Source organism: Electrona antarctica (assembly GCF_951216825.1).
Source record: "Electrona antarctica genome assembly, chromosome: 15".
Taxonomy (NCBI): Eukaryota; Metazoa; Chordata; class Actinopteri; order Myctophiformes; family Myctophidae; genus Electrona; species Electrona antarctica.
Window position 1 is genome coordinate 8,448,455 of NC_136796.1, and position 16,707 is coordinate 8,465,161.

The 16,707-nt window shown below is 43.7% G+C and overlaps 1 protein-coding gene across 4 annotated transcripts in view; it reads right to left on the reverse strand.

Annotated features, from left to right (window-relative positions):
- The window catches only part of LOC306938378 (uncharacterized protein), a 50,137-nt gene extending 35,323 nt beyond the window's left edge, over positions 1-14,814 (reverse strand). For all 4 annotated transcript variants that reach the window (XR_013791717.1, XM_079522533.1, XM_079522532.1 and 1 more), the window contains exons 1-12: positions 14,647-14,814; positions 14,481-14,549; positions 9,846-9,870; positions 8,809-8,826; positions 6,699-6,752; positions 5,617-5,747; positions 5,405-5,530; positions 2,539-2,596; positions 1,704-1,763; positions 1,500-1,568; positions 906-1,045; positions 626-757 (exon numbers count right to left, since the gene is read on the reverse strand). Coding sequence is in view for 3 of the 4 variants with exons in the window: in XM_079522533.1 (XP_079378659.1) it covers positions 626-757; positions 906-1,045; positions 1,500-1,568; positions 1,704-1,763; positions 2,539-2,596; positions 5,405-5,530; positions 5,617-5,747; positions 6,699-6,752; positions 8,809-8,826; positions 9,846-9,870; positions 14,481-14,549; positions 14,647-14,673 (909 nt within the window). In the remaining variant the exon portion in view is untranslated. The remainder of the gene's footprint in view (positions 1-625; positions 758-905; positions 1,046-1,499; positions 1,569-1,703; positions 1,764-2,538; positions 2,597-5,404; positions 5,531-5,616; positions 5,748-6,698; positions 6,753-8,808; positions 8,827-9,845; positions 9,871-14,480; positions 14,550-14,646) is intronic.
- Positions 14,815-16,707: the final 1,893 nt, after the last annotated feature.

The following is a 16,707-nucleotide window of genomic DNA, read 5'->3' on the forward strand; positions in this document are numbered from 1 at the left end:
TTTATCTACAAGTGCAAGTAAAAGCATTTTCGAATTTGCAATTGGTTTCCTGTCTGTTTTATATGTTATGTGCACATTTGCCCCTAGACTTATTGGGCCGTAACAGTCACGTTGTCGGTGTGAAGCGTCAGGTTGATGAACCAACATTGACCGCACTTGGCAGCCATTTCGCTTGTAGTTTTCCTCCAGTGAGTCAACACTGTAACACAAGTCAAGGTAAGCCTTGCCGAGCCCTGAGGCCCATAGGGCAGGAGCATATCTCCTGTTTCCGTAAGAGTGAGGCAGCTTGATGTACAAGTACACCCCCTGGACATGACGCTAATATGTCGCAGCAGGGATTTATCCCCAATGTGTGATGTGCAATCAGGGAGCATTGAGTCCTTGGTATGATCCAGCCAGGGATCGAACCCCGACCTCCCAGTCTCAGGGAGGACACTCTAACCACAAGGCCCTAGAGCTGGTGCAACGCAAGTCAAACAAACCAGACAATCCATGCATCCACTTCCCTGCAAGGTAACATGGGAAGTGGATGCGTTTGTTGGATCGACTTGCGTTTCAGATGAGTCGACTACGACAGATCTGACGCAGTTGTCTGGCCGTAGCTTTACAGTAGCTTTATGATTACCTTCATGTCCGTGGTGGTCGTTCCATGGATTTCTTCCATCTGTTTAGCTAAATCCTGCATCATGTTGTGAAATGAGGGCGTGAAATGGTAGCTGCTGACTTTGCTGAGCAGAGTAGAGGGATGCCATGCATTCTGGGAACACAAACAACATGGAAGTGACCTTAGTAGCCAAGTAATCTACAGGAAGTACAGTCGTCCCAGGCTCAAGGCTGAGTTTGTATTTTATTCTCTAGTTCAGGTTAGATTAGAAACTATGCAATAGAGTTTCATATCAAATTACAATGTAGCGGTGGATGTGCTGAAAGCTGAGGAGATGGCAGATGATCTTGTGGTCGGTTAGAGTGAGTTTGCAGACGGTGCAGAGATATACGCGTCTATCAGTCTGCTCCTCACAGCTGCATTCCACCAGGTGCTCCAGACCTGCAGGGATCAAAAGGTACAACAGAGTGCAATAATTAAGCATGTGATTGTATTCTACCAGTTAGTTACAGTTAGCAGCATTCACCTGGTGAGCCAGATCTTTAAAAGTCCCTCATTAGATGGCTCTAATGAAAAGACTAAGGTTAAAGCAATACTATACTACTATCATCAGACCCCGATGTTTCAGATCAGAAGTGTGTGTGTGTGTGTGTGTGTGTGTGTGTGTGTGTGTGTGTGTGTGTGTGTGTGTGTGTGTGTGTGTGTGTGTGTGTGTGTGTGTGTGTGTGTGTGTGTGTGTGTGTGTGTGCGCACACGTGTGTGCGCGCATGCGTGCGTGCGAGACTGAGTGCGTCTGTGCATGCAAGCGTGTGCATTCATAAAAGAAGAAACCACTTATCTGCCCTCACCACTCTTCCGACATCATGATTTATTATTCTGAGATGTACACACTGACCTAGAAGAGGATGCTTCCTGTTGGGAGTTTCCAGGTATGTCTGGATGGTCATCTTGTTTGGCCTTGCAGCTGTGGAGGAGAGATGGATCACACATTGGAACACATTGTTTTGATGACACAATGAGGAAGGATCTCTCACTGAAGGGTTCAATCAAACTGTACAAATAACGAGGCAGCCAGATTAAATTAAGCTCATTAACTGACCTGAGGTCTGCTTCAGAAGGTCCATTCTGAAGCATCTGGTCCATCCAAGAGTGTCCATTGCTGTCAAAGAGTGAGGATAATGATGACTCAAGTGTTAGTCATTGATATTGAGATCTGAAAATGATCATACATTTGTCTCGCCCGCATTGTTGTAGAAATTCAATGTAATCTTGTTCTTGTTAGCCTTGTGTTTGATTAGGTGTGTGCTGTTGGCCTGTCGCGTGTCCCCCCCACTGTAGTGTGTGCATGTGCACATCTTGTTACCGGGGCGGTTTTCCAAATCACCCAAAACACTGAATGCTCCTTTAAAGTCATTATAACCAGTATGTATATACCAGTACAGTATATGGTGCTGCCAATCTAACAGATGATCTCCAGGATTAACATTTTAAAAACATTATAAAACAGAATGGTCTGGGCCTTTCTGTGTGGAGTTTGCATGTTCTCCCCGTGTCCCCTAGGGTAGGTACCCTCACAAAAAACATGCAGTAATCCTGGTCTCTAAACTGCCTCCCCCTGGCCAGCCGGGGCGCCTGATGGAGGGGAAAGGAACTGGTTGGAATAACGTGTTCCTTCCACGCGCTACGTCCAACCAGGGAAACTCCCCCCTGCCAGGTGTAAAGGAGCAACTTGGACACTCAGGCATGAAGGAAGCATGAGTTCAAGTCCGTTGCTCTCCCCATGTCCCCCATATAGGGGACTAGGTTGGCAGAGGGTGTGTAGAGCCCAGGATCACATTAGATAATTGACAGGGGTGAAAAATGGGTTACAAAATCGTGAGATAAAAATTATTTAAAAAAATAAAAATAAAACAGAATGGTCAGCATCACTGTACCTTTGACATAACTGGTGTCTTTCACTGTTTCAAACAAATCTGGAGGCAAGTCCAGAACCTGCATGCAGAAAAGCAAAACAGCTCATGTTGAAACTTGAAAGCATCAACCACCCTGCGTGATGGAAAATCACCAGATGTTGAATTAGAAGTATTGTATTTAGCAAGCGAAAGCATCTCTCTGTGGAGGATTCAGCAGAATTAGCACATATCAGCTAATAACTATAGCTCCCAAATGTGGGAGTATACATTATTTTAGGAGACTTTCACAAAGACATCTCACATTACATCTCACATTACCAAAATCTCATGACAAGTTACAACATCGTGACAAGAAGCACAGACAGCATTGCATGAATACAATCAATTACTTGTATCCTTTTGGTCAACAGATTCCACAGAATCTCACAAACATGTCAATAATTATCATGGGTGACCTTTACAACAGTCAACGCTTTTGTCTTAACTAGACCTGAGCCCTGTCGGCCACCGGCCTACTTGGGAACGATGCAAGTTGGGAGCCTAGTATGCAATACCCAACCCGTACGTTGTCATAGCACCCGTTTTAACCATCTGTCCGTGTCCCATATGGAGATATGGAGAGGTATCTGTCTGTCTGACTGTGTCTGTGTCACAACTGTCAAAATTGGACTGGTTAAGTAATGAAATGTCAGGTGTGGGCTTGCCATGTGGAGTTGACCACATATCAAAACCAGAGGACTTATAGTCTGCTGCGCATTGTCCAAACAGAAGGTTCTTCCAAGGAGGTGCTCTTTTCCCCCTCCCTCCACGTCTTCATGACGAGTGGGCTGATGGCCGCACACTCGTCCGTTGGGGTTGGGCCCCCACCCTTTGCTATTCTGGTGTGTTCTGGTTATCTTCTTTTGAGGACCTTCCACCCTCGCGTGTGGATGCTTTGATGGTGGTTTGCAATGTGAACAACAACCCCTAATATGGTGTGTGGTTTGGATGTAGCCTTGACAGTTGACACTTGTGTTGTGTGTTTGTGGTTTGGATGTAGCCTTGACGGTTGACACTTGTATTGTGTGTTTGTGTGTCCGCACGGGCAGGGCACCCTGACCCGTGCGGACATGCATGAGTCAACATGAGTTTGCTATTCACTGGGAAAAGTGAGTGCCCAAGAGTGCATGGAACCTGACAGAGATTACAGGGTCATCTCTGTCCTCAGTATCGAGGCCTTATGGGCTATACACTGAGTCTTATCCTAATAGCTTTTATTAAGTATATTGATTATAATATTATTTACTCTTCCACATGGAAATCAGTTGGCTGAGGCAGAGGCTGGGAATTCTACAGGTGAGGGCGGACTTAGGCTCATTAGGTCCACTGGCAGAGCCTGACCAGAGCCTTTTGTGGCGGTGCTGGACAACCGTGTAGGAGGAGGAGCTGAAGGGATGCTTTCTCTGTACAGACTGGGATGTCTTTCTTCATGATGCAGATATCAACATAGCCACAGAGTCAATAACCGCTTACATCACCTTCTGTGTGGACTCAATAATACCCCAGAAAACCATAACAAAATATCCAAACAATAAACCCTATATCACAAGGGGAATAAAGGACTGCATTAGGCGAAAGAGGGCTGCCTTTAGGACAGGGGACACAGCAGCTATGAGGGCTGCGGAAAAGGACCTCAATCAACAGCTGAGAGAATCCAGGAGGCAGCATAAAGAGCGTGCAGAGCAGCAATTAGCTAACTCCAACATCAAGAGACTATGGGACTCTATTAGGAAAATGACGAACACTAAGAAGCCCATGGCTGCTCAGAATGAGAGCGCAAGGGCAAATGAGCTAAATGAGTTCTTCATGCGTTTTGAGACTGATACTGCCAGAGAGTGCTGTGATGTATTAAATGCTCTACCATATAATGATGTCGGGATAACAATAGACCCAGGTTCTGTAACTAAGGTGTTTAAATCTATGCAGACCAACAAAGCAACAGGTCCGGATGGAATGTGTGCTTTTTTATTAAAAACATGTGCGGAGGAAATATATCAGATCCCTGATGTCATAGTAAATGCGACGTGCTGTCGCAATTAAGCCCATATATGGAGAACCCTGAAGTCATCAATATTGGCCAGCAACTCTACATCTGACCTCAAACCTCAAACCCTTAGATCTCCATATACAGTATGGATATATGTCAGATATACAGTATGGATATATGTCAGAACCCGTTCTGACATTCCATATGTTGATCCTTCCCCATGCATCCTTCCTCTTCCATGTCTCCCTTGAGTCCCTTTTGACTGATACCTTGTCCAATTAAACTCTTGACGGGCCTGCCCCAAAGTTATTAATGCAACCGCGCCCGGCAGGCCCGAAAATTAAGGCCCGGCCCTAACTGGTCCCTCATCAAACCCTGTACACTCAAGACACTGACCCCGCTGCCACCCTTAGATCTCCATATATGGAGCTGACCTGTTCTGACATTGCACATGTTGATCTGACCTCATCCAACCCTGTACACTCAAGACAGGCTCCATATATGGAGCTGACCTGTTCTGACATCCAACCCTGTACACTCAACTTAGACACGCTCCATATATGGCCAGTACAGAATTCATTCCATTATGTTGATCTGACCCCCCCATGCCAAAGCGCTAGTGCTCGCCCAGCAGTCTGCTGTCACCCATGCCTGCACACGACCTCACTCACCCTTTAGGGCGAGGTCGCTTCTCGCCCTCAGGCGTCTTACTGGTATAACCACTCCCTATATGGGCATAACAACCATAACACCTGTTCCTTCTGGTTACAACATATTGATTCCCAGACAAAAAGAAGAAAGTGGGCATTATAACAATCACTATTCTGATCATATTCAAGTTTTCTGCGCATGCCAACCGACCTGCAGCGTCCCAGTGTGTTGTTCCCGGTTGTTCTTGATGTTGCTGTGGAGCGCAGGATCCACCATAGATTGAATCTTAGCGCTGGGAATCCAGGAGAACCTCAGCACATCTGGGTTGGTGTAGTTCTGGGAAATAGGACACAAATATCTAAAGTAGAGCATTTATGCAAGCTGATGTGTATCTCTGTGTAAAGGTGGTGGTCAACACTTACATAGTAATCGCAACAGTGCTCAGTAGAGTCAAGATGTTCACTTATGTCAGAAACCAAGTCCTCACACACGTGACACAGGTAAAACAGCGAGCCATCCTTTGAACCCAAGCACAGTGTCACCAGAGACAAGCCTAGGAGGCATGCAAAAGCAGAAAACAAACCACATACCTGTGTTAAGTAAGGAACAAGGGAATCTTGCTATGGGTAATTACTAATTAACCCATTTGGACCTGGAAAACCTATACGTTCTTCTAATACCCTTCAATCCGGGAGGCGGGAACGCATCAGTGTTGCTGTTGCCATGTACTGTACAGAGTAGAGCCCTGTGCGCGGCGGGAGTGCTCCGGTTGGATTGCTGACCACTCCTGCCCGCTCCCGCAATGATTTCATTTTGAGTAGTGACCGCCTGTCCGCCGCTCCCGCCCGCAACAAAAGATTAAGTCCATTTAGTTCCCCACCATCCCGCAATTTTATCATTTGGTCCTGCTAAATTTCGTAATATTTCCATAGAGATCGAAAAACATTACATTTACAAAAGAGTTGCTGAGATGCAAGGCTCTAGTACAGAAGTCCTGACTGCTGAGTCTGCTGATCTAATCTCTAATGCAACAGTGAATTACTGTTGCATAATACAAACCACTAATTTTTGCATATTGTCAACCAGGAACAGTTATGGTTTCTGTTAAGTTTGATAATCTACTTATTTTCCCCAAACTCCTGTCCACACAATTATACTGATCACCAGTGAGTAACAGGATAAGACGTTTACAAGCTTCAGTACCCCAGAAAGTATTGGCATATTCCACGTTTTCTCATAACCAGGACAAGAACTTATTTTGGCTATTACAAATGAGATGCCATTTGCATGCACCAGAGTATACAATGGAATACATTACTATTCCAAATATGAAGGTGTGAGTTGGATGCTATAACGTGCATGATTCTATAACGTAGCACAACATAGCGCACAACATAGCACAAACACACACACACACACACACACACACACACACACACACACACACACACACACACACACACACACACACACACACACACACACACACACACACTTTACTAACCTAATAATGGGTATTTCGGGCACTCTCCCAGAATGTCAATGTTATTCAAATAAACTGGAAGAGAGAGTCAGACATGGGGAAACATCAGCGAAGCACAATATTAAAAACGACAAACACTGTCCTTTAACAGCAACTTTGAATTATACCAGTGATGTGGACTGTGAGGTCGGACCTGACGTGCACCATAATCCCATGCATGTACATGGGATGGGACACGTTGATATGTATTATTCTTGCAGCTAAACTAGCTCAGGCGATATTTATTTCATTTTATTTAATTAAAGATTCCCAATCATTAGCTGGTGCCATACAGTAGCAACCAGCTAGTCTTCTCTGGGTCCACATAAAATAAAACATACAATACAATACATACAAAATTATTACATACATACATACATACAACACACGATACAAACATAAAGAGAGAGGGGAAAAAAGAAGAGAAAATAAAGCAGAATAACAATAATAACAGCTGCGTGCGTGGCTTCGTGCGTGGCTGCGTGCGTGGCTGCGTGCGTGTGAGCCAAGTGGATGCAATAGATAGATAACTTTATTGTCATTATCAATTGTCATTGGCAGATATATAAAATGCATAAGAGAACGAAATGTCGTTTCACTGGCTTTTAGTATGCTGGTTTAAAAGAGAACTAAAATACTATTCAAATCTAAAATCCACTTTTAAAAACAAATAAAAAAGCACCATTAGTTCATAGAGATATACTAGGGACTTGGGGAGTAGCCAGATAAATGGCCCTCTCCCTCAGTACAGCCAGGCCTGTTGACCATCATCTACTCCACTGTAAGTATAGGGTTGTCCCGATCCGATCACGTGAGCGGAAATCGATTCGGGGCATTTTCAAATGATCGGAATCGGATCTGGAGCAAAAAAAGCGTGATCGGGATATCCATAGTATCAATATTATATCCATATCATGATATTAGACTGGATATTGTCTGTGATTTTAGATATTGTACCATGTGCCTACACAGGACGCTATGGACTCATAATAACCCTCATAACCAGAAGAATATCCTATAGTATCTAATCACCCCATTCTTCACCACAACACTCTCTATCCTTGAAGTGGCCCGTATCTTTGACTCCAACTTAGCGGAAACGTATAATGACCAAAGTCATTAAATAACAGCCACTCCCTGATACCACTCTTATACAGAGTGACTTACAATAAGCATTGCAATGTAATCGTATACATTTGGTGTAGAGGGGGAAATGAAGTATATAGGCATAGGGTAACAATAACATACACAAAATGCATGTTGTTTTTATTGGCACCCTAGGACATACTGTACAGTATCCCAGTATTATTATCAATACCTGTCTTGAACACAAAGCTTGCATGATAATTATGTCCATATAATATATTTTTTTTACCATATTATGGTAAAAAAAACAAAAACATGCTCGTTATTGCATATTTATAAAAGACAACCCATTTCACAAGCTACCGGTTTCTGACAGCAAACTTTCTGTGCCAAAACACACATCCGCATACTTGAGGTTATCTGGCTTATAGTGATAGCACTCCTACGCCTATAGTAAGTTTTTACATTTACGGAAGTTGCTCTTCCGTGGAAACATAACACCTCAACTGCAGAGAGAAGCAAAATAGTGACTTGCATACAGTATACTTGCATTGCTCCATCTATACTGATCTATATAGCCTATACACAGAAAAATAAAGGTGCCACATGGAACTGAAACTGTGTGCACACGCACACCCACCCCCACCCCCACACCCACACACACACCCACACACTTTTTCTTCTACACTAAATCTGTCGAAAATAGCCGATCTACAAGCCCATAACGAGTCAACACGTCATTGTCAGTCAGAACTGTAGATTCTAGAACTTGTAGATATGCTATTGTCGGCGAATGTTCGCATTTAAAAAAAAACATGCCCACAATTGGGATGCTATAGGGTTTAAATAGTGAAAGATGCCTAAATAAACCCATCATGGTCTAACCATGAGGAAGAACTGTGATAGAATTATGCCTTAGAATTATATACCCCAGCACGCCCCCCCAGCACCCCAAATTTACATAAGCCCCCCCCCCCCCCCCCCTGTGGCGTGGGAGCTTGCTTACCTCGCCCTCGGAACACCTCTGAAAACCAGGAGGAAAAGAGTATTTAGTCACTTTGGTGGCACAGACTAATCACATCTTTAAACACACAAGTAAAGAACTTTTTAAAATAATCAAATTCAAGTAAAAAGCGATTATCGAGCGATTGTGATTATCCATCTACCTTAAATATGTATCACATACACAGCCTGTATTTTCCCTGGGAGAGGGCAGTGATAAAAGCACAGAGAGGGTGATCAGCCTTCTAGGGCTGCAGTAGCTGACCAATCAGCACATTGTGACCTCTCACTGCAGAAGGAACTATGGACAGATAAACAAATCATCTCCTAAATGGCTATTAAGACTGAAACGCCATCCCCTGGCTGGATAACCTTGGGCAATGATGAATGAATGAATGTCAATGATTTATTTTATTTAAGTGTCATGCCACCTTGTGGCCCATCCCTCATGGGATTATACGACACCACCTCAAATATACAATATTTAAAAAAATATGTATACACTACCGGTATTACTGATTGTAAGAGCCATATGATGTCTAAGTATTGTATTACTCATTTGATGACGTCACCACAGGGCGTGGGCTAGACCCACGTTGCTTGGGTATTTAATGGGCCCCAATCAAGCAGCAGGTGTTGCTGATTGGCAGAGGCACAATGTTTTTCAACTGTGTTTCTTTGAGCTGTAGTCATGTATCCTGAATAGTTTATTTATGCAAGTATTTATTGTATGCTGAGGTGACAGATCAGCTAATAAATATCTTTGTTTATGAACACAACGAACAGTTTGGACTTCAGTTTATCAGCACACGTCTGAACACCTCTTTGCCGTCAGTATACCACGCAGTGCCTTTAGTACAGGACTTTGGGCACTACACTGATCATATACAGACAGAACAAAACAAAAACTCCTACAGGCTGTGAAATGCTTTTTTTCCTCAGATACCATGTTTAAATGCCCTATTATTGAATAATTTGTTAAATTACTGTATCATGGTCATGGAGGCACAGTGTTTTTTTACCAAGCAAGAGAACGCCTACCTTTATGAAACAGTTCTGCCTTTTTCTGTGGGTATAGAGAACAAGGGACAGGTTTAGAAATTGGTAATTTACACACTGTCGTATTTATACAGCAAAGTATAAATCAGGTATAAATCAGGTTTTGTTAAGGAAAATAAATATATAATGACTGAATTAGACTGATATGTATGACATTGTAACCATAACATCATTAACTCAGTTCTGTACTCTGACATACTTATTGTGGTGGATTATTCAGGACTAATGTTTCTAAGGGAGTGTAGTATTCTCATCTTGAAAATCCCATTACAAATACTTTCGTTTCTTGGTTGTTGTTTTTTTTTTTTCTGCCCGCTCTTTCTTCTTTTTCTCCTTCTGAAATGTACACTCTGAAGCGATATTGCCCTTTGCCCCTGTTAAGTGTTGACTTGATGCCATATGTAGTCCTGAAGAAAGCAAGGATGTTACAGAGACACTGGAGATGGAGTCACTTGGAGGGGGGAGGGAGGGAAGAGGGGTGAAAAAAGAAATCCTGGGAACTGCACTTGTGTCCTATGTATGCATAGAAATGCTGTTATTGTACTGCTTTTTCCAAATAAAATAAATATTATAAAAAAAAAAAAATTACATTATACACCACTGATATGTTCTTCTCTGTATTTCTCATGATTCCCTGTGTGTGTAATCGGTTGCTTGCCTCCAGGTCACAGTGCTCTGTTCTGGCAGGTCACCGTGTTCTGTCTGGCGGTTTCAAATGTTCTGTTTGGTACTGTTATTGTGGACAGAGCAGACCATGGGGAATGTTCTGGCTGCGGGATGATGGCTATAAACAATTTGTCCTGGCTAAGACATCGATGCTTCCCCCGAATCTACGAGAATGTAGTCAACAAATCAGCTATAACTGCACAGACTTATGCCAGGGCTCCACCGGACGCGTTGCGTCTCAGTCGCGTGCGTCAAAAAACGCACCGGTTCAATTTGAATGCACGCGTCACGCAACGCGGGCAGTGGAGCCACCCTTCATTGATTAAAAAGGGAACATTCCCTGACGGTGGCGGAGACGCGCCGCTGACGCGCCCGGTGGAGCCCTGGTGTTACACTTGGTGAACACCGTATGCTTGTACGGTTCATCATATGCTTTGTATGGCAATCTTATTCTTTCTCTCATGCACATGTTTAATAAACTTCACAGTCTCTGTGCCTCTTTAATCTACTTGTCGAATCCACGACAGTTTAAGAATTATCGGTCATTATCCCCTCGGGGGGAGGGGTGATCGTCATGCCAGGGCGGGCAGAAGTCCCGACCAATAAATTGTTTGTGAGGTATATGGTTGAATTCTGTGTGTTCGTGCCAGAGATGGCACTCCCCATAGGGCGATTCACTGAGTGAAGGAGTTTATAATAACTATTATGTGTCATATTTCCATGTACTGCACATAAACTAGCTAACTAGCTAACCATGTGAATGTCGTCCATCACACTGTCCTTCTGACTAACAGTAGCCTGCTATATGGCAGTGGTTTTCAACCTTTTTCATATCAAGGTCCATTATTTATTTGGCATTTGTGCCACGGACCACCATGGGATGAGATTTAGCCTCTCAGACCCCAAACATAGAATAGTTTGTTATTGTTAAATGCTTCCTGGCATTTTGGCCTCTGTGCCCTCAAAACATTGACACTGCCAAGTGGCCTTGCCCACGCAGGCCTGGAGTGTCATCATTTTAGGGGTAAGGCCCTTGTCCTTAAACTTATGAAATTCCAGGTCTGCCTCATGACACACAGTAAAAAATAATATATAGTCTAGTCTAGCCACGGCCATAAAAAATATGAGAAATGAAGGCTAATTATGTGGGTGCTTAAAGCACCCGTTTTAGTGCCCTTATCTCTAGGGCCATCTTTGTTTCAGTGCCCAGTTCTCTCCAGGGCCATCTTTGTTTCAATGCCCAGTTCTCTCCAGGGCCAACTTTGTTTCAGTGCCCAGTTCACTCTGGGGCCCACTTTGTTTCAGTGCCCAGTTCTCTCCAGGGCCCACTTTGTTTCAGTGCCCAGTTCTCTCCAGGGCCATCTTTGTTTCAGTGCCCAGTTCTCTCCAGGGCCCACTTTGTTTCAATGCCCAGTTCACTCTGGGGCCCACTTTGTTTTAGTTCCCTTCTCTCCAGGACCCACTTTGTTTCAATGCCCAGTTCTCTCCAGGGCCCACTTTGTTTCAGTGCCCAGTTCTCTCCAGGACCCACTTTGTTTCAGTGCCCAGTTCTCTCCAGGACCCACTTTGTTTCAGTGCCCAGTTCTCTCCAGGACCCACTTTGTTTCAATGCCCAGTTCTCTCCAGGACCCACTTTGTTTCAATGCCCAGTTCTCTCCAGGGCCCACTTTGTTTCAATGCCCAGTTCTCTCCAGGGCCCACTTTGTTTCAGTGCCCAGTTCTCTCCAGGACCCACTTTGTTTCAGTGCCCAGTTCTCTCCAGGGCCCACTTTGTTTCAGTGCCCAGTTCTCTCCAGGGCCATCTTTGTTTCAATGCCCAGTTCTCTCCAGGGCCCACTTTGTTTTAGAGACCAGTTCTCTCCAGGACCCACTTTGTTTCAGTGCCCAGTTCTCTCCAGGGTCCACTTTGTTTCAGTGCCCAGTTCTCTCCAGGACCCACTTTGTTTCAGTGCCCAGTTCTCTCCAGGGCCCACTTTGTTTCAGTGCCCAGTTCTCTCCAGGGCCTACTTTGTTTCAGTGCCCAGTTCTCTCCAGGGCCCACTTTGTTTCAGTGCCCAGTTCTCTCCAGGGCCCACTTTGTTTTAGAGACCAGTTCTCTCCAGGGCCCAATTTGTTTTAGAGACCAGTTCTCTCCAGGGCCCAATTTGTTTGAAACAAAGTGGGCCCTGGAGAGAACTGGGCAGTTCTCTCCAGGGCCCACTTTGTTTCAGTGCCCAGTTCTCTCCAGGGCCCACTTTGTTTCAGTGCCCAGTTCTCTCCAGGGCCCACTTTCTTATTATTGAAAAAGTGACTTAGAGATATAATTCTAATAATTGTACAAATATGTAGTAAGTTTATTTATCCTCCAATTTGGTCATCCGTTCTGGTCAAAACTCTGTTTGACTCAATGCTTTTATAGCAGTCAGAAGCTACACATAGTTTACACACACATGGATGTGGAGTACATGGATGGATAGATTTTATTTAGTTTATACTTTAGTTTAAGTATAAAACGAAATTAATCTGTTGGCATCAATCCAAATGCAATACAAAAAGGCAATCATAGTAATGCAAAATGTGTTAGAGGCAAGAGTATCTTAGTATAATCTAAGGGTTTGAGGTCAGATATAGAGTTGCTGGCTGGCTCCATATATGCAGATCTGTGATGATCCAGTCTTCTCCATGTATGGTTGCAGGGTTAGATGTGATCAGTGTCGTGATCTTCATATATGGGGATGGCCATATATGGTGCTGTGACGTGTCACGAGGCGTGACCATAAATGGAGGTGTGATGTCACGAGGCATGACCATATACATGATGTCACAAGGTGTGACCATATATGGAGGTGTGATGTCACGAGGCGTGACCATATATGGTGGCGTGACTAACACGGGAAATGCGCGCGATACCATCGTTAACTGCACAATATCCTATACTACAAAGTACCAACACATTCAAGCAGATGATAATTAATGGACAGTCACAGATAGTCAGAGGTTGATGAAAACCAGACATGGGCAAAGTCTGGTCCTGGGGGGCATTCGTGGCACAAGGTCAGATTATATATTGCCTGCAGCATTCTTCATGTCGGCTATTGGACCTATTTATGGCCCTAGTTGTAAGCGCCAAATAGTCGCAAAAGTAGTAGATGTTTTGAAATTAACACAGCTAGGCTATTTCTCTGTAGGGATGCATAACTGCTTGAAATTAATGTTTGTTTTTAGTTCAATGTTTGTTTTAAAAACGCCATTGACAATGAAGAGAAATTAATGTTTGTTTTTAGTTCAATGTTTGTTTTAAAAACGCCATTGACAATGAAGGGAAATCCCATTAACAATACAGATAATTTAATGTTTGTTGAGACACCGTTTGTTTTACATGATACATCACCTAATCATAGCAACATGAGTTAGCGCCGGCTCACTTCACACGCGTGTGATTTTTATATATAATTTACTGCGGCCGCGTGTGTAGGGGAGAGCTCGTCAAAATGCAGGCGCGGAACTAATTAATTACCATGCAAGCATCCTCTCGGAAGATCGCAATGCGTAGTAAACTAATAGCCCACATTCAGAATGAGCAATTTTTTATTCTCTCTTCGAGGAAAATATTTAATCTATAGGCTATATATACATTATACAATTTATATTTTCCTCTGTGAATAGGCTACATTTTCACCTTCGCATTTATTATCACAATAACACTTATCTTAATTAATTCATGATCACAGATGAGTCGAGCTCAAGATTAATTCAATTAAGATCATAATATATTTGACAATAAAATGCTGCCTGTATCGGATCATACTGACCTGACACGAGCTTTATTGTTCGGCTAAAGTGTAAAAACAAAACTTTTGTTTAAAAAGGTTTCGAAAAAAACTAAACAAACATTTTGGTCCGCCCGAGACTGCGGGACAACAATAATACAACAATAAAATATGATATTAAATTATCCTATAGACTACATACCTGTCGATGTTCCTTAGATCTCAGATGTTTCTTGAAATGACCGATGGCGGGACAGTCCACAAGACAGACCTGACAATTTACAATTTGGGCATTTATTAGCTCAGCAGGTATATATATCGGGTTAATCAGGCAAACCACTAAATAAAGGCTATTTAGAGCAGCTTACCCGACAGAACAGTCCTGGAGGGTGCATGATGACAAGTTAACCAAACAGACCCGGAAATTTTACTTTCTAAACGGATGCGACATCGAAGCTGATCAGAGGAGACTCTTCCCTGGAGGAAAAAAACCCATCAGTGATCAACATAAATTCCTGGTCCATATGCAGTCCCTTCGCTTTTCGCTCTCGCTCAAGCAGAGACAAGACAGACCTTGAGAATAATAGCTTCCCGTGGGAAATACACGGGGGAGTGTGGGTGGATGCCTGCCTTGCCTCCTCCCCCAAATCCGCCCGCATGCACAATTCATTTTTGTTTGCTTAGAAAGTGGTGGGTCATGGTCATGGGGAACTGGAAAGTGGGCAACTCATCCCCAGTACTGTATATAGGATACTATTACTGGTCAAATAAAATGAAAGTAGCCTATACAGGTCAGTCAAAATGTGTAGGCCTAGTACTTAAAGTAGGCTATATTTGCTTTGAAACATATAACTTATGCAAAAGTAGGCGCTACACGTGCTTTTAAAAACATCAACAAGTAGGCTACAAATTACATTTCTTTCTTAATATCAATGCATGCTGTGGAAATGTAGTCATTTATTAATTCATTTCAGAAATATTTAATAGTTTAAGTAGCAGATCACATGCTTGAATAAAACTGTTGCTTTTATTTTTTTCGATGCAGTTGTCAGTTGTGAACAATAGACAAGTAAGATAAGATACATATCCATTGGCCAATCAAATGGTTCACTGCAGCTCAACAGTCGGTGTGAGGGGTGGTCAGGAGATATCTGTGACCTCTGCGTTTAAAGGCTTGAAGGCCATTGTCTGTGATGGAGTCCACTACATGCTCTGGTAGGCTGTTCCACACCTGGACAGCAGTGTGGAGAAAGGTTCTGTCCAATGTCCGTGTTTTGGAGCCTGGGGGGTCGAGAGCATGTTCTGGTGTGGCTGTGCATTGGCGGGTGTTTCGCCGTCTGGTGTAAAGTGGAGGGAGCATGTCCTGGAGGTCCCTAGGGCAGTGGGGGGGGGGGGGCATTTTGTACAGGACTGTAGCGGCGGCAACGTGCCTTCTGTGGCTAAGGCTGTCAATGGAAAGTGTTGTACTGGCAGTGTCCTGGTCAACTCCAATTATTTTGAGGGCCTTCCTCTGAATATTGTCCAGCAGACCAAGATGTGTTGGTGGGGCACTCATCCACGTGAGGCGTACTCCATGACACTGCGCACCTGTAGCTTGTAGACCGTTGCTCGGCTCTCGGTGGTGAGTTTTACTGGCCACTCTCCTCAGTGCTGCCAACTTCTGACCGGCCCGGATGGAGATTTTGGTCAGGTGTTTCGACCAGGACAGCTTGGGTCTATTTTGACACCCAGGACGTCACCAGACTTTGAGGCGCCCTCAGGTTTTTACCAAACTTGGGCATGCCATCCTCGATCGGCCAGTCTGTGGTGTATGCCTGTATGGGACATATTGGTCATTGAGGATGGGATGGCGGGGGCGGATTCGGTAAACGCCCATCAGGGGAGAATATATCGGCTGGTGGGAGATCTGGCGGGCTTTAGTTAACCAGCGGTGGTTCGATCGATCTCTGCTTAGCATGACATATCACTCTTGGATTGAACCTTCGTATTAACTCTTGATTTCAATAAACATATCCACTTAAGGCCAAGTGACTCCGTCTACACCTCTGTCTATATATTGGGAATTATCAATACGAGGCAGAGCAATATATTTTATGACATGATTGGTTTGGTTCAGTCATCAATCTAAAGGAAACAAGTGCAAGTCACACAAAAAGCTAAAGCGTGTTACCATTATGGTCCATTAAAACAATTAACACACAATGAAGTTACCAGCAAACAAAAACTAAAAATAATATAACAAACGCAACAAAAGTCTACAGTGTGTGTGTGTGTGTGCGCGTGCTTGCGTGTCATGGGGAGACATCAGATTTCTCGTTTTTTGATGTAGATCGAACCTTTGCGCCAAAGTTGACACAGGTGTGGCACAAGGTGACACATTGCAGATCTGCTATTTTTCAATAGCCAACAGATACATGGATAAAGTGGTG